General features: G+C 42.2%; 1 protein-coding gene and 1 long non-coding RNA gene across 4 annotated transcripts in view; both read left to right on the top strand.

The window, feature by feature from the left end:
- Positions 1–19112, top strand: part of LOC309634953 — a 738917-nt gene that overhangs the window by 583958 nt on the left and 135847 nt on the right. The window lies entirely within an intron of this gene.
- The window catches only part of AIG1 (androgen induced 1), a 228254-nt gene that overhangs the window by 183980 nt on the left and 25162 nt on the right, over positions 1–19112 (top strand). For 2 of the 3 annotated variants that reach the window (XM_082405557.1, XM_082405555.1), the window contains exon 4: positions 5509–5624. The exons of the other annotated variant lie outside the window; for it this stretch is intronic. In XM_082405557.1, the coding sequence (XP_082261683.1) occupies positions 5509–5624 (116 nt within the window). The remainder of the gene's footprint in view (positions 1–5508; positions 5625–19112) is intronic. 3 annotated transcript variants of the gene reach the window in all.

Below are 19112 nucleotides of genomic sequence, written 5' to 3'. Positions count from 1 at the left end.
TTTTCCATATTATTTTTATGTATGATATACCTGTCAATTGTTAGGACATCATAAGGACTCTCCCTCACCACATCCTCCCCAGCAAATCTAGTCACACCTCTAGCCCTGCCTGCAGCCAAGTACCCACAAGAATGCAAGTGCTCTGAACATGTACACACACACACACACACACACACGCACACAGCCATCCTTCAACTTTTTACTTACGATCAAAAGTTGTCATAGGATATAAGAAAAACTAGATATCCTGACACCCATGAAGGCAAGAGCTGTGGTCTACCGTCGTGGGGGCCACCATGAGTGCTACTCCACTGGAATCCAGTAAAGCAAATGCCGCAGGAGCTGGGCCCAACAATCTCATTTTTAACAAGCTCATCTGGCGATTTGATGCATCCGTTACTTTGAGGACATTCCCAGAGGTCTGCCTGTGCTCTACAGATGCAAATAAGTGGATATGGGGTTGCCGGCTCTCTCATTATCCAGGTAGGCAGGGGCTGGTCTGGCACACCTTATGTTCTAAAGCTGCTTTTGCTTCCAAGGAAGAAACAATTCTTTTTGTCTTTTCTTTAAATTCATTTTTATTGGCATACAGTTGATTTACAATGTTGTGTTAGTTTCTGCTATACAGCAAAGTGAGTCAGTTGTACATATATATATATCAACTCTTTTTTAGATTCTATTCCTATATAGATCATTACAGGATATTGAATAGAGTTCCCTGTGCTATACAGTAGGTCCTTATTAGTTATCTATTTAATATATAGTAGTGTGTATATGTCAATCCCAATCTCCCAATTTATCCCTCCCCCCCCTTCCCCCTTGGTAACCATAAGTTTGTTTTCTACATCTGTGACTCTATTTCTGTTTTGTAAATAGGTTCATTTGTGCCATTTTTTTAGATTCCATGTATAAGCGATATCATATGATATTTGTCTTTCTCTGTCTGACTTATTTCACTCAGTATGACAATCTCTAGGCCCATCCATGAGGCTGCAAATGGCATTATTTTGTTCTTTTTTATGGCTGAGTAATATTCCATTGTATGTATGTGCCACATCTTCTTTATCCATTCCTCCACTGATGGACATTTAGGTTGCTTCCATGTCCTGGCTATTCAAAAAGATACATGTATCCCACTGTTCACTGAAACAATTTTTAATCTTTGTTCATATGGTATGGTAGCAGTACTCTTCTATTTAAAAAAAAAAAATACTTTGGAGAGAAGGAGAAAGACCAGAGAAATGGCAGGTGAAGAGTCCTCACATCTTGTTTAATATTTTTTGTGTTGCACACTCTGACTGCAGCCACAGATGCTAGAGCTCTGAAGTAATCTTGAGTGCTCCCCTAATTCATCCGCTCTAGTTGCCTGAATCCATACTATCACACAGCATATATTTTTATCCTTCTATTTATTCCACAGCAAAGTTTATTATAGAACTTCCCTTTAGTTTATAGGCTACTGAATGCCATCACAGATAATGAAAATATTTTTCCCCATAGCAAGTCCAGATCCTTCTTGTGTCATGTAAATTCATTTCTTTAATCTTGTTAAATACCATTAAGTTCCTCCATCAATACCTAAACTTCCTACTCATCTGTCTTTCCATTTTTCTGGCAAAAGAACACCTGTTCATAAATCAAATAATTTAGCAGTTAGAAGGTACAGCTACAATTTATAGATAATCTGTTCCAGTGCATAGGTGTGTCTCTGATTGTATGTGAGATAATTTATGTGGTACAGGGGCCTGGCATTAAATAGTGTTGAATCACCTGGTGAAAAGGTAGTTCCCCGTCAATTATCTTTCAGTCCTTCTGATTTCATTTAGAAGAGTCTGTATTGCATTCTAGTATGTCTTTAATGCCCCTCTAATACTGACTAACATCCCTATTTAGCAGGCCTCAGAATCAAACAGGCAAACATGTCTATCAAACATTTATTAAGATCAATTAGTTTTCATTGTATTTGTTTTTGTGGTTATCTTTCTTAATGTGTTCCATTTATGAGAGTTTATAAATCTCATAAGTTTTCCTTTAAATATATTTATTTAAGAAAAAATGTGAATTGACTAAGAAAATAATTTTTTTTAAAAAAATCAAGTAGCATGCGACAGGACTGCATTAGGACTTTTGACTTTAGTAGGCACTTTGCATTTGTGGGTCCCTTCCTCCGTATAATATTGTTCAGAATGCTTATATGCCACAGGAAAGAACTCATTTAGTAAAATATGCTTTTCACAGTGAAAATCTTTTTGTTTATTTTGAGGCTCAACCAAAAAATAGTTCTTGTCTGTTGAGAGACATCGTAAGTGATCTTCAATCATGCACTCCCACAGGTTTTTTGAGTCAAAGATTATTTAACTCTGATATCTTTTAAAGATATAATTCTAATATAGAAAACAGAGCATGGAATTTGGAGACAGACGGAACTGGTCTTGAACCCTCTCCAGACTTAATAGCTCTGTGATCTTGGGCAAGACAATTACCTTTTATGAGTCTTTATTATCTCATCCGCAGGATGGAGTTGGTAACTCCCACTTAAGGTATGGTTTTGAAGATGAAATTATCTCCACCAATATTTATTGAGCCCCTCCTATATGCCAGGCTCTTTTTTAAGTGCTACAAATACCACAGTGAACAAAACATAAGCTTACCATTCTTGTCCAGCTGATGGTCTTACATGGAGTTGAATATTTCCTTGCTGGTTCTTAAGTCATTGAAGCAGAGTGTTGCCTGGGAGTGGATTAGAACTGAATTTCTTGTACTCCTAGTTCTAAAATAATTATCCCTCTTGCTGCTACAGATTTTGAGTCACAATTAGCTACCAAAGGTTACTTAGAGATTCAGCAAGACCTTTTGTAGATTTTTTTACCGATTTTTTTTTTTTTTTTTAGTTCATAAAACTTCAGCTACCTTCAGGGAAATATATTTGCTATAAATATTTTGCACTATTTTTACCTTTTTTAATATATACTGTTTATCAGTAAACATAATTTGCATTATAAATTTTTAGAAAGGCAGATACACATTCTTCAGTGCCTGAAAATTCTTGATGATAAGCTGTTACCCTCATATAACATTTGCTGCTGGCCAGACTGACATAGGCACAGCTAGCCCCCAAAAGATCTTTTGTCCTCGCTTACGGAACAAGTAGCTCCTTTTTAGTGGTGATGATGCCAGAAATGGAGTGATCTGGAGAGATTTTCATCTTTCAAAGAGATTTTTTTTTTTTTGCCTGGCATCACCAAAGCACATCCTAAGCTTTCCAGGTATGACATCTGATGATCAGCAAGTAGGCTAGGTAAAATAAAGTTAACTGGATAACTGGATAAGAATATTCAGATTAGTTATTTGAACTTATATAACTTTATAGAAAAATGAGTGAATTTTTACTCAGTTTGGAGCAATGGAGGAAGAGGTAGAGCTTAGATATTTTTTAATATTAATGAGTCAAAAATAACATCATCATTCTACAACCCACACAGGCTATTAGAGTCAGCATTATCTTCAGTGTAAACGTTTCATTTGCAGGTATTTTTCTTCTACGATCGATTCGATAAGTCTTGGCCTTAGTGCTAACTATATATTTGAATTTTACATGAATGCGCTATTGTAAAACTGTTGTTGGCATCTCAAATTGTTGGTGAAATTCCAGGCCAATGTTATCTGAGGTGACTAGATTATAGTGAAAAAAAACCAATAAAATAGATCTTTAAAATACATACTGTCTCTGTTTTAACACATATGTATATTTTGTGTGGTTCCCTTCAGAGCTAATTATACTGTTTTAAAACAATAACAGAGAAGCAAAGGATAAGGAAATATAAAGCTGCCCAACTGTGGAATCACCCACCTGACATTCTAGGCATACCATAGTCTAATTACCATGTATTGGCAGTCAGAACAGTTACGTAGAGGAGAAAGTTTAAAGCAAAGAGTTTCCAGTGTCTTATTATTTCTTACAGTATCCTGTCTATTTTTTCTATGAATATAAACAACAAGTTGCTCCGAAGATGTTCGCTTTGATATCCCCACCGTGTCTTTTCCTGCCAAGACCTGCCTGTCACCTGGTTCCATTTTGCTACAATATTTATTAGAGTTTGAAAATCATAACATTCAATTTCCTGCCTTTTCCTTGAATATGCAAACTATACAGCAAGAGCAGAGCAAAGATTCTTTCATGGCCATTAAGGAGTATCCTTAATAGAATCCAAACTTGCTGGTGGTTCAGTTCTCAGTTCCACCATCTTCTTACTCTTGGGAAGCTTTCCAATGCTGGAAGGTAAATCTATATCCTGAGCCAGTTTTACCTAAGAAGCTCTTTTTCCCTTATATCTGTCCACCAAATTTCAATATCAAGAGTGCTTGACTTTCTGCTTACCATATGGAGGGGGTAAGTTTTACCCCACCCTGCCCTGCTGAACTGAGTATCTGGAGTGGCCACTGGGTTTGAGAAACAAATGGAAATGTTCCATGCAACTTCTTTGGCGTCTATCTTCCAACATAGTATCTAAATCCATGCACTGCTGGCATCCTTTCTGGAAGCTCATTTGGCTTTATTTTCCAACCTGCTGCTGGTTCACACATAATTTGGCATTATGTATCAACAGCCTTAAAATCTTCATAGCCTTTGACTATAAGAAAATAATTTAAATAACTATGTTGTACACCTGACACTAATATAATATTGTAACTCATCAATACTTCAATTAAAAAATTAAAAATAAATTTAAAAAATAGTTTAACATTCAAAGACTTCTACAAAAGATATTCATCATGATATTTTTAATAAATTAAAAATTGAAAATCTTTTACTACTTAATGTCCAAGAATAAGAATCAGTTAAATAAATGTTGGTCAGGGAATTCCCTGGCGGTCCAGTGATTAGGACTCGGCACTTTCACTGCTGGGGCCCAGGTCCATCCCCTGGTCAGGGAACTAAGATCCCACAAGCTGCTCGGCCAAAAATCAATCAATCAATCAATCAATCAATCAATAAATGTTGGTACATCTATAAAATGGAGTTTCAAGCAGCTCTGGTCAGCGTTTATATTCTAGAAGTATTTCTATAATGGCATGTCAAAAAGTCTCATACTATAATCCCAAACAAAACTGCATGCACAGTATGATCTTAACTTCTTAACTGTGTATAAATAGCATGAACAAAGAGTGAGGGAAAAGAACGTATAGCAAAATATTAACAGTCGTAATTTTTATTCCTTTCTTATGTTCCAACTTTTTTCCCTATATATCTTTCTATAATTTCTATAATTTCCTGTAACGGGCATAAAGAAAATACAATTTTAAAAATTAAGATACAGAAGAAAAAGAAGGGGAGCAATTGATGGGCTGCATGTTTTCACGTCCATTCTACCTCCTAGGTGAGCCATATACTGCTCTCTGCTGTGGCACTTTGGCTAGAAATGTACACTATCCATTCTCCTACTGAAGACAAATAGCTAATTAGGGGTGATGATAAGAACCTGTGTCACCTGGTCTCTTCTTTTTCAGCACACGACGGTTTTGCCCTTTATATTAATTGAGATGAGGACATCACACCATGCGTATCCCAGCAGGAGCAGCGGACTGGCCGCCATATGTACCTTCTCTGTTGGCTATATATTATGGTAAGGACAGTGCCTGCTGGGCTTTCTTACTGTATTAGATTTTGCACTGCTAAATTTGGGCACATATTTCATTATGGATATAATCACTAACAGATTCACACTGCGTGCCTCATTTGGTCCAAGACCTGGGCTTTGTCTCATTTCCCCAGATGCTTATATTTTTAGAAAGTATATGCCAAACCTCACACAACAGGAATTTGTTGAACAATTCCATGTAAGCAGTGGTTCTTCCAAGGCTACATTTTTCAACTCTTTTTCAAACTAAATGTTTTTCTTGGACATCAGTTTTATTGCTTAAGGGCTTTTTTGCTTGGGATTTTTTGTTGTTGTTGCTTTTTTTGGAAGTGAGGGAGTTGCAGCAAATGCAAATGAGGACAGAAGAAATGACCTCTTAGAGGAGTGACTTCTATCCTCTAAGTGAAACAAGTGAAAATGTACATTTTCCTGAGTCAGTTTAAAACCTTTTCCAGAATTTGCTATTACATATAGCATGCATTTAATGGTTTTGTTTTGAAAAATTGAGATAAATAAATAGCAGGAAATCTCTGCTTTGTCTATTGGGCATGAATAAGCCCCAAGTGTGAGGTGCCAAATTTATCTGATAAAAGAATTTTTGCCTGTTGAGTTTACTTCACTTTAATTTCAGTTCTAACCATGTTTTAACATTTCAAAATTATTTATCTTAAGATAGTTTCTTATTTCTCTGTATAATTCCAAGTGCTCTTTGATATATTAGCATACACAGAAAAGGTCTCTCCCGTCAGCATTTCCGCCTCTTGGGACTCTCTTGTCCTGAGTTCTGGGTCACCATCACCTCCTTTAAGTCTTTAGGACTGAATCACGTTCTTCCAAACCCAGGACTGCACTTAATCCCACCAAAATCCGGGAGCACTTTGGGAGGTCCAGTCCCTGTGGAGCGTTTGGCTCCAGCCAGTCAAGAGATATAAAATAAAGGTCAGTACAGTACTTCACATACTCTGCCTGAATGATCACATAATGCTCCAAATCTGAACAAAAAGGGAATTTGCTTTTAGGAAGTCACACCCTGTGGCTGGATCTAAGGGGACATCCAGGCTACAGACCCCAGAACAAACATGCGGTCATGTTCAATTCCATCTGCCACTTCATTGATGAGTCACCGACTGTTCACGAGGACTGGGGAACGTTTGTTTTCCTAGTGACTTTTTAGATTTTTTTTTCTACCCAAAACATTAAGTATTGGCTTTCTCTGAAAGAAAAAATTCAAATGATCCGGGCTCACAGGTGAAGTGTGACTGTGAAATTATATCTTAAAAATGAATGCATGTGCTTTATACATAAGAACTTGATGTTCCAATGACTCTTATCTTTCAGAAGAGTCAGGTAGGAAAGCTAACAGTTATTCCAGGGTTGCTACAATGTTTACAACACGTCTGGAACTGCCTATAGATTTAGTTTAAAAATCAAACGCCCCGGGGCTTCCCTGGTGGCGCAGTGGTTGAGAGTCTGCCTGCCAATGCGGGGGACGCGGGTTCGAGCCCTGGTCTGGAAGGATCCCGCATGCCACGGAGCAACTGGGCCCGTGAGCCGCAACTGCTGAGCCTGCGCGTCTGGAGCCTGTGCTCCGCAACAAGAGAGGCCGCGATGGTGAGAGGCCCGCGCACCGCGATGAAGAGTGGCTCCCGCTTGCCACAACTAGAGAAAGCCCTCGCACAGAAAACGAAGACCTAACACAGCCAAAAATAAATAAATAAATAATTCTTTAAAAAAAAAAAAAAAAAAAAAATCAAACGCCCGGGCTTCCCTGGTGGTGCAGTAGTTAAGAATCCGCCTGCCAATGCAGGGGACACAGGTTCAAGCCCTCGTCCAGGAAGATCCCACATGCCTTGGAGCAACTAAGCCCGTGTGCCACGGCTACTGAGCCTGCGCTCTAGAGCCCGCGAGCCACAATTACTGAGCCCAGGTGCCACAACTACTGAAGCCCGCAAACCTAGAGCCCGTGCTCCGCAACAAGAGTAGCCCCCGCTCGCCGCAGCTAGAGAAAGCCCATGCGCAGCAATGAAGACCCAACGCAGCCAAAAATAATAAATAAATAAATAAATAAATAATAAAAATGATAAATTTAAAAAATAAAAATAAAATGCCCTTCCCACCTCTCCCCCCAAAACACAGCCTCATTACTTTGCACTCATATTCACTTACCTGTGGGAAGGGAAGACTTTTACTCTGGGAACTCTGGGTGTATTTCTGTGAATTCATTTATATGCCATTAAATTATCCGAATCTTGTAGAGCCCCAGAGATTTTAGGAACTACATACTTTCTGATGGCTTTTCTTCCACTGTGGGTGCCATCAGTCCACATTCCAAAGAGACACGTGGGAAATACCACATAGTCTTCATTGTAGACCCCCAAGATCCCTCATTAAAATGAAGCATTACTCACGCTCTCTGTGCCAAGGGCGGCCTGCCAACTCTGCACCCTCCCTGAGCAAACCAGTGCTTGTTTGGACACGTATCTGCATTAACCAGCGAACTCTCCCAGCTATGTTCTGAGAAAGCTTTCAAAGTAGACTTTCCTTTGGTGTTCTGCCCTAGGCATTCATAGCTATGCCAAGAGCTAAACAATGCCCTTCACACCAATGTCACATTATACAAACCCAGGGATTTTAATTGTCATCAAAAAAGTACTGGGTTTTACTCCCTTCCGGACTATCTCAGATGCGACGTACCAGTGACACAACAGCAAAAGGTTCAGAATGTGAAATCTTTACCATACCACATACCAGGGTTGTTCTGGACATTCCAGGACCTTATGCCAAAATGTAAGAAAGCATTCCTCTTGTCACAGGCTAATTATAAAGTAGATCTCCCTTAAAATCCTCTGTGTGGTTGAGCTGAATCTATACCTCCGAGGCTGCTGGCCAGCCTGCCTGTCTGCTTGGCTCTGATTCTAGCTCGCTGCCCATTTTCACAAGTCTCCCTACCCATCTGAATCTGCTGTCTTCCTAGGTTTGGGTCACAAGAGTTGAGAAAGCGAGGGGCACCGGAGCTTTCCCTCATGGACTGGAGCCCACTGAGCTCCCACGCTCAGTGGCTCCACTTCCCAGCCCCCATCTCAGTCCGACCCAAGCTCAGCATCTGAAGTCATCCCAGACCCTTCCCTTGCCCACCTCCACTTGTCTTTCCACTTACCCAGGGGTCTGGGACACAAATATGCCCTGACCATTGATGGTGGGCTCTTAACTCCCTTTCTGTACACCTCTCCTCCACCATCCCTCCTCCGCGCATTTCTCTGCACCTTATTTGTGACATTTCCCCTTAATGAGTGAGATGATCCATATTCTCCTATGCAGGACACAACACAGAAGTCCCCTTGGTTTCTAATGCAACAGCAATTATCAGGAATTGTACTGAGTACCATTTTTTCGACTGCTGTGCCAAAAGCGATTTTAAATATTACCGTATTTAGTTCCCCAAAAAACACTTGGAGATAAGCATTATCTGGCTCATTTCCACACTCCAAATCCTACTGCCCCAAATGTGTCCATTGTACAACTTTCCAACCTAGAAAATAAAACAAAGTAAAATCATAGTGAAGCGTGATCTTTTATGATATAGACTTAAATGGTCCAAAATCAGAATTTTATCACCACCAAACTTGGTTATGTCTCAGCCGTACAATTGCAGATTTTTTTTTTGTTTTCTTATTGAAACGTTTCTATATTTCCTCAAATTTTTGCTGGAAACATACATTATTTTTAAAGTAGAGAAAAAATTCTTAAAAATAAAAATAAGAGTGTACTCTAATTAAGAAGTCTTGGAAAGAATATTAAGCCATGAACAAGTAAAAATTTTTTGCATAAAATTTGCACCTGCTTCACTAAGAAAATTAAATTTTGGACCACATTAAACTCCTGTTTAGTTGGATGTTTCTTCACCAGTTAAACAGATCTGGCCAGCAGATGACCAGCATTTTCTTTTGTTCAACTTGAATCTTTCACTCTACCATAACTGCCTACTCTGTTGACCTTTACATCTGGGATAGTGTGTGAAAGTTTTCCTAATTTCCTGGCATCGGAAAACTGGAACCAAGCTGAAAGAGTGACGTGCTAAGTGCCTCCCATTCTGAAGAGAGATACCTTTCTTGGGTCTTATAAGAGACAGCCAGAGGACCCTGCTTCCTTACCCATCCCCAAAGCCATCGACACTCTTTGCCATGCCCATCCTCTCCACCCTCCTTCCTCAGCCTGGCTGGGGAAGAGGGAGAGGGTCTTTGCATTCTTGAGTTTGGGGTCTAGGGGAGCTACTGGGAAAGGAAGTGCCTCCCCACACTCGCCAAAGCCAGTTAGTTTTAAGAGGCTCCAAAAGAAGCCCTGGTAAATATCCAGGGTGAGACAGGAATCTAATTTAGGAATCAGACTTGTTAACCTTCCTTATGCCTCCTTCCTGAGCAAAGAAAAGGGCATTGGAAGGATATGGCAGGGTGGAGGGAGGGGCAGCTGTAGAGCAGCCTAGATCCTACCATCGTAAGTGGCAAAGATAGATGGGTAAGTTTCTTGTGGATCTGGTGTGACATCAAGGGAGGTTGCTGGGCTTGAACTATCCACTCAAGAAGGCCAGCCCCTGGACAAGGGTTTCCCAGGGGCAAAAAACTAGAAGGTTCCGCCGTGGGCAGGAGCCAGGGGGTGTTGAAGAGGGCACGCTGGAGCCAGCCAGGCTCCCACAACGTCTGCAAGTAGAGAAGCCCTTCAGAGACCCCCTACAAACCTCCTGCCTATGTACCCCATGCACGAGTGAGCATCTGAGAATCAGCCTCACAGCCTGAATCAGTGCGAATTTGGTATTAGCCAGAGGAGCAGTGGCAACCACTTGTACAACTATAGGCAATGAAGGCAGAAGATAGTCATCCTCCCATTTCACTTCCTGGATGGAGAAGAGACATCCCAGAATCAGGATTTACCCTCCCCTTCTACATCAAGGTACTGGAGTGGAGGGCAGCATGAAAATGTAGCGTCCCCTCCCGCTCAAGTCTCCAGCGATAATCCTGGTGTGTTCAAGGAAAGCAGAAAGCCAGTGTGTTGGAGCAGAGCAAGAGGGAGAGTGAACAGAGACTCTTGGGGTAGAGGGAGGGTCATGTAGGACCTCGTAGGCCATTGTAAGGACTGTGTCCTTAATTCAGAATGAAATTGAGAGTCACTGGAAAGTTTTTTTTTTTTTTTTTTTTTATTTATTTATGGCTGTGTTGGGTCTTCGTTTCTGTGCAAGGGCTTTCTCTAGTTGCGGCAAGCGGGGGCCACTCTTCATCGCGGTGCACGGGCCTCTCACTATCGCGGCCTCTCTTGTTGCAGAGCACAGGCTCCAGACGCGCAGGCTCAGTAATTGTGGCTCACGGGCCCAGCTGCTCTGCGGCATGTGGGATCCTCCCAGACCAGGGCTCAAACCCGTGTCCCCTGCATTGGCAGGCAGATTCTCAACCACTGCGCCACCAGGGAAACCCCACTGGAAAGTTCTGAACAGAGAATTGACATGATCTTAGACGTTTTTAAAAATTCACTTTGGCTACTGTGTTAAGAACAGATGGGGGCAAGGATGGAACAAGAGAGCAGTTAAGAAGCTATAGAAGTCATTTTGGAGGGAGATGATGTGATTTGGACCAAGGTGGTAGAAATGGCAGTGTGAGAAATAGTAGGATTCTGAATATATTTTGAAGATAGAATCAACTGTATTTCCTGTTTAATTTAGACCAAATCCAAATTAAACTCCAGACTCAAACCCCTTTAATACTTTTTAACTTCGGTGTGTGATAGGCAGAATAATGATTCCCAAAGATGTCCACATCCTAATCCCCGGAACCTGTGACTATGTCACTTCACATGACAAAAGAGACTTTGCGGATGTGATTACATTAAAGATATTGACCTGAGGAGATTAGCCTGCATTATCCAAGGGGGCCCAATCTAATCTTAAAAGGAGAGACCCTTTCCCAGCTGTGGTCAGAGAGAGACGTGACTGGGAGAACAGTCAGACACACGTGCTGTGAAAAGGACTCAAACGACATTTGCTGGCTTTGAAGATGGAGTAAGAGGCTATGAACTAAGGAGTACGGGCTGTCTCTAGAAGCTACAAAAGTCAAGGAAACAGATTTTCCTCCAGAGCCTCCAGAAAGGCATGCATCCGCACCAATATCTTGATGTTAGTCCCATGAGACCTGTGTTGGATTTCTAACCTACAGAATTAGAAGATAAATTTGTGTGGTTTCAAGGCACAGAGCTTGTGGTAATGTGGTACAGTAACAACAGACAACCCATACACTTGAGCAAGTCACTTAGTCTCTGTGGACCTCAGTTTCCCCATCTGAAAAAATAGAGGGTGATGATACTTAGGCAGGATTGCTGTGAGAATCAGAAAAATGGGTACAAAATGCCTGCCACGTGATTGGCACTCAGTACAGTATCCATTGTTGTTGATCTGTGTTTATGCTAAGAATACTCAGTCCTTAGGGAGCCTGAATCAGCCCCTTTCTGCATGTTTCTTCACTCGTTAACCTGTCATGCTACTCTGGCAGGTAGAGGTCCATATCCTTGAAGTCAGACAGTCCTTGTTCAGATCCCCTCTTCCTAAGGGCTTTGAGCAAATTACTTATTCTCTCTTAGCCTCATTTTTACCACCTCTAAAATGGGAGGTAATGCCTGCACATTATCTCCCACTAGAGATAATAGATTATTGAGCACGTGGGTCACTCAAGAAATGATAGTATCTTTCCTTTCTCCCAGGCGATAAAAATCCTGAGTGTCTGAGTCTCTGTGAAGAGGTCTCATTTCTCTCCCTTCCTCTTTTCCCCACCATCCTTATTTTCATTTTATCCTCGGCTCTTCTTAAGGATTTTGGTCCTGCTTGGTGGGGTTTGTGTCTCCTTGCTACCTATTAAGAATGCTAAAGAATGTTCTGAAAATTTCTTATGCTTCATGTATTAAGTTATTCCCCAAGCTCGGCTTTTCCCCTGAGATTTGAGAATGTCGTTGCTTTCCCATTATTCTAATCTGTTTGTTTCTACAAACACTTTGTGTAGTGGTAGTTGTTGTTTTCTTATCCTCTGAGGAGGAGAAGCCTATCTAGACAGTTGAGGACTTGCCGAGTAGGAATGTGGCTGGCACGGGACTCCTCAGAGTGTCCATTTGGGTGCTGGTTGAATCAGCATCTGGACAGAAAAGGTTTTTGTGTACCATCCATCTCAATTCCCAGTGTTTATTATTCTGAGTTTCATCTTCTCTTACCCCGAACAGCTGGTTCTCAGGCATCCTGGGTATACATGAAGAACTAGAATTCCCCATATGCTATTAACCAGGCCCCTCACCAAGACCATTTTATATGCACTTATGACCTTTCCCCCACTCCTCAACACCCCTACCCTCCATCCACCCCAACACTACTACTTCTCTTCCCTGCCGTCTTCCGGAACCGCCGTTTGGATGCTGCTTGTGCCTTTGATGCTATCGGCAATTTTACTTTGTATTTCTCCAGCCAGCTCTGCCCATCCCCCTCCCCCTCCCCCTCACTGTCCCCTGTCCTCTCTCAGCAGACGGCCTAGTCTTTAACTTCGCAAAGAATGTAAAAAACTCTCTGGGCATCATTTGCTGGCTCTTCCCACTCTACCCAAACCTCAGTGCTGGAGTTGTTTGGAGTTCAGCACACGGTCTTTTTCTCTTTTTGTTTATTATTTTTAAATTTTTTTTTGTGGCAAGAATACTTAACTTGAAATCTACCCTTGTAACCTAGGTCTTCTTTTTTTAGTACCTCTTCTCCCTGGATAAATCCATCCACTCCGTGTTTACAACTACCTCCATCTCAGATCTCCAGCTTGGAGCTGTCTCCTGATGTCCGCTCACAAGCCTCTCACACTTAGCAACTGCAAACCAAACTCACGCAGTGCCTGCTTTCCCAATCACACCCCCAAACCTGTATCCCCTTGGCATTGCCACCCATCCAGTTATTCATGCCAGAAATCTATGAAACCACCTCTTCAGCCCACCTCTCTTGGGCCTATTACAGAGAATCATCCACCAATTTCTAGCTTCTATACCTCTGAAGTACTTTTAGAATCTGTACACTTTGCTCCCTCTCCACTGCCAACACCATGGTCCAAGCTGCAGTCATCCCTCTTCTGAACCACTGCTTAGAGCTGGCATTCCCCCACTGCCACCCCATCTACACGTAGGATCCCTCAGCTCTTTTTTAAAAATACATATGATCATGCCACTCCCTTGCTCAGAGAATGTGGATGACTTCCCATTGCTTCTAGGGATAAAGTCCAAAATTCCTTTACATGGCTTAGGGGCCCTGCATTACGTGACCCCACCGACCTCTCTGGCCTTATCCTCCTCCTCTTCCCCCTTTGCTTATTACAGCCACGGTGACCTTCTCACTGATGGTCAAGAGCTATATGGTCCTTCCAGCTTCAAAGCTTCCACCTGCCCCACACCACCATCCAAACCCCATCTCTCCTCAGTCACATCACCCATAATTATTAGTTACAAATCCTACGCATCCTTCAGGTAGTAGCTGAAATCTCTTTCTCAGGGAGACCTTCTCTGATTCCCAAGACTTGGGTCAGCCCCTCGATGGTACACTACTGTAGTCACCTGTTCATTTCCATCTAGGAAGTGAAAAACCAGTTGTAGTTATATGGTTATTTGGTTAATTTTTTTTTCAAAGTCTGCCACCCAAATCCCTTCCCCTCACTATCTAGAGGGAGAGAAAGAAAGTTGCAATGATCTTCAAGAAAATAAAAAGAGCCTCTTCGTCTACAGTTTTCTAAGGGTTTATACAAATCCATTCTCTTTAGACATCACATCAATCAAATTGTCAGAGAAACCATTCTTAAGATAGATTGCTTAATAAGAGAAATTGTGATAGTATGTGAGTTTTAAACACAAGCAGATAAAGTAAGGAAACAATTTTAAATTATATATATTTTACACCTACCTTACCCTTAGCTCAATCATAACCATGTAAAGTGTTTATGATACTCCTACCATCTACTCCTCTGATGTTGAATTTCAGCTTTATTGCCACTTCTCCTACTTGCCTGGTTCATTTAAGTTGCCGACTGACGTTGATAGACGTGTAGGAGGGCTCACAGTCTGTGCACCTCGCCAGAGTAACATCCTATAGGGGATCCTGGGGAGCTGACCCAGTTCAGGCAATAAAAAATTCCAGGTAGAGGAAAGATCCATTTATTAGCCAAAGTACAGCCTCTCCATTTCCCTGAGGGGAGCCTTCTCGATTTCTTGGAGAACGTAAGAGTGTTTTGAAGGCTCAGAACATACTCTCTGGCGGCTGCATGGGTGGGATTACGTAAACCTCTTTGCCGTGATCCCAGGCCCGCCCGGTCCCGCCTTCAGCAGGTGGTTTCCACAGCCTGCGATAACTGGGCAGAAGCGTGTTCCGAGCTTTGCATCACCCACAGCACCCAGCAGGGCTGGGCTCCCAGGAGACACAAAATGAAAACCAACTGAAAATAATTCAGATGAGGAGATATCTGCGCCAGAGTTGAGCTTATACCCCAAGGGTCAAAAGAAATTTACAGCCCCAAAGACCTTTTGTTTGAGATATAATGGAAATGGCAAGAGAACTTGGTCTAAAATACCCATGCAAAACTTTGTCTTTATTCATTTAAGTAGGCCCATTTCGCTAATAATTTTCAAAGTAAGAGAAGGAACTAGCTTGATTATTATTATCATATTTTAATTCTCCCATATTCTGAAAGAACCAGGTCCATGTAGATTCAGCATGAAATTCCTTAACTCTCTCCAGCAGGTATTTATTTATTGAGTCCCTCCCATGCGCCAGGCATGGTGCTAAGTGCAGGAGGTAAACAGTATATAAAGCTTTGGCTCTGTCCTCAGGAGCTTACAGTCTGTTGGAGGATACAGGGAGATTAAAAAGCAACTACCCTACAGTTCATAAGTGCTATGTATAAGAGAAGAAATACAGGAGGCTCTCAGAGTCCAGAGGTACATTCCCTATCCCAAACTTACGGGGTCATGGAAGGCTTCCCTGAAGAAGTGACATGTAAGCTGGCCCTTGAGGGTGACTAAGAGTTAGCCATATGAAGGTCCAGGGTAAGGGTATCCAGGGCAGAGAAGGGAGATGGCCTGGAGGCAAGAAAGAGCAAATCACAGTCAGGCAGTGAAAGAAGTTTAGTGCACCTGGAACCACTGGCATTTTCCCAACTCCAATCACTACCTCTACTCTCCCCACCACAACTGCTTTTATTTCACCTCTCCACAACATCCTTCTTTGAGTTGGGATTTTGTTTGGTTGGTTGGTTGATTGATTTGCCTGTTTCCTGAGATGCCAGGCTGTGTATGGCTGCTCTCTCAGCCTCCTTGATGGGCCCCGTTCGTCTGCTCACTCCCTAACGCTCAAGCCTCTGAGCAAGCTTTCCCCACCGCCTCCCATCCACTTGCTACTTCCTGGCCAAAGATTATTTTAAAATGCAAATCTGATCCTGTCAATGCTCCTACTCAAAGCTCTTCAGTAGTTTTTTTTTTTTTTCTTTTTTGGTAGCACTTTTATTTTTCCTTATACCATGACATATCCTTGGGCCATGATATTCTCACCTGACAGTAGAAAAACAAGATGTTTCAGTCATCCTTAAAAGCTGAGAATTCCGTACAAAAATCTCACGTAAATTAAAACAGTGCATAAATTTGCAGGTACAAATACAAATCGTTTTGTGACTATAGTGAGTAATTTAGCCCCATGATATTCTGCTGGAAAAACATTGGATAAGAAAGAAAATGGAGTCTGAAAGCTTGGGTTAGCTATGTTTCTTAGCTGTGATGGAAGACTGCAAGAAAGAAGTCACAATTCATTCATAAATTCTTGTCAGCCTCTAGAGAAATCCAGAAATTGTCATTAGTGCTCTGTTCAGATCTGATCAGGCCCCAGAGGGGTGAACAGCTCACAAGAAATTGTCATCAGATCAGGCCAAGTCCCTTCCATAGACACATTACCCTTTGCCTCCCTTGGTTACACAAAATCTTCAACCAGATACACTAATCTTTAAACCAAATGTATGTACAGAATTTCAGAAAACATGTTATAAATAGTTAACTTGAGTACAATGTGAAATGGTGCTATTTGCCTGCCTATCAGGCAAGGGCAGGTGTCTTTTTAAAAAAGACATATTCGGGTAGATGAGTCTAACATAAGATACGTACCTCTGCCAGGGCAAACTTGTACTTGTGAACTAACTCGTACAGAAAGTCAGTGTATCTGCCAGCAGTCCATTTAAAAGTATTTGCAGTGGCCAATGCCGGACTCATCAGAGCCCTGCTTGCTGGTCCACATCAGCTGGAGTAGCCAGATACCATATTTGCACTCAGAGGAGTGATCATCTTAATTGTCATCGTGGTTGGTTCCAGGGCTGTGCATCTGTTTGTGTTCTAAAGTCACTAACACCAAGATACTTGGTGATCCCACCAGACCACACAGTGCACATTGTGTTGGCATATAGGTCCTTTCCAATATCAGCATCACATCTTTAGGTTGAATTGGAAGCATTCCCGTGAATGCCAGGATTCCATGCCCAAGAAGAGTGGCTGGAAAGCGCTCCCGGCTCTCAGAGCCTCCCACGGCTGGAGAGCCTTAGCTGACGTCAGGGAGCTCAGTTCTCTTCTCCAGGGAGGACGGGAAGCAGCACGAGCTCCTGTTTGACAACCAGGGTGGGGCAGCACCTCTTCTCCTTGATGTCATGTGCAATTTCTGCTGTGGCAGTGAAGCTGTAACGTCTTTTTCTCACAACCTTTAGAAATATTCTTCCCAGTATGAGCTAGCTCGGTCCAGAAACAGGATAACATGGAGCGTGCGTAACCGTCCTAGATGGGCATCGTGTGGGTGACAGCATCACCCCAAGTCTGTACACGCAGCAGTGTATGACCAGAGGCGCACAGGGATGGCACAGCTGGAAGAGCAGCATGCACGGCTGGTTACTGAAGGGGTCAAACAGGACCTGTGACAAGTGGCCTTGAGGTCCAAGGGAGCTTCACCAGGGAGAGCACGGTGTTTCCCAGGAGCAGCACGAATCACCGCAGTAGGTGTGGTGCCAGATTCCCCTCCTCAGCCGGTAGGAACTGAGCTACGTTCATCAGCGTTCTTCTCTGACAGACACCTCTCTTGTTCTGGGTTCGTCGTCCGTATGGTTTTCCTTCTGCCCCATACCTACCATTACGTCCTGTTATCTTTGGCAATAAATAACAGAAGGTAACCAGGCACAGGGGTTATCGTCCCCAGCAGAGACCCCTTTGCTTGTGCCCGAGCCATTGTTGAGGGAAAGAAGAGTGAGTTCTTGATTCTTCCTGTGACTTTCATTTGCTGCACGCATAGATGGAGAAGAACTGGCCGTGAAGCAGGGACGGTACCATTTCACACTGTACTCAGCTATTTATAACATGCTTTCTGAAATTCTGTACATACATTTGGTTTAAAGTTTAGTACATCCAGTTGGAGGTTTTGTGTAACCAAGGAACGCTAGGGGTAATGTGTCTATGGAAGGGACTTGGCCTGATCTGACGGCTCTTCAGCCAGCTGACAATTTCTTGTGAGCTGTTCACCCCTCTGGGGCCTGATCTGATCTGAACAGAGCACTAATGACAATTTTTGGATTTCTCTAGAGGCCCTGTGAGATCTCGCCCCTGCCTACCTGTGCTACCTCTTCTTCCCGTCCTTGCACTCTCACCTCCCACCCTCCAGCCACACTCCACTTCTTTCCACCCCTCAGAGCCGCCATGCTCTTTCTTGCCTCAAGACATTCACACATGCTTTTCCCTCACTGATCACTTGATTTCCAGCCCAACCCCTTAACCTACTGAGAGGTTATCTACCCGCCCTTGGATTTTTACCTTAAACATCACTTCTTCCAAGAAACCTTCCCTGATTCCTCATCTAGTTTAGGTCTGTACTGCTTCTTCCTTCTTGCTTCTTGCTTATTTGGAATTACTCCTTAGATATCTGGCTTTCCTACTGGATGGGGATGTCCTGAGGGTGGGAGCTAGGCCTCTTCTGTTTTTTCTATATCCCCACCTCCTAGCATAATGTTTGTGCAAAGCGTTTGTCAAGAGGGAAGAGATATGGGGATATATATATATGTATATGTATAACTGACTCACTTTGTTATAAAGCAGAAACTAACACACCATTGTAAAGCAATTATACTCCAATAAAAATGTTAAAAAACAAAAAAAACACAGAAATGAAAGAATGAGGAAAGGCTATAAGCAAATGTTAAGGTTTGGTGACCACAAGCTGAGTAAATTATCTCTTGATTTCTGTTTTCATTGTGACATGAAATTATCTAAATGCAAGGAGAAAGGTGGGTGACAAAGAAGGGGGTTTTTGTTTTCTTTTTAAAGAAAGAATAATATAATATACCCCTCTTATCCATCACCTAGTTTCAACAATTATCAATATATTGCCAAACGTGTTTCACCTACACTTCCAGCTTG

This window comes from Balaenoptera borealis, assembly GCF_965194805.1.
Source record: "Balaenoptera borealis genome assembly, chromosome: 9".
In the NCBI taxonomy this organism is placed as follows: Eukaryota; Metazoa; Chordata; class Mammalia; order Artiodactyla; family Balaenopteridae; genus Balaenoptera; species Balaenoptera borealis.
The sequence above is the reverse complement of the archived record's forward strand: the minus strand, read 5'-3'. Positions and strand labels throughout refer to the sequence as shown.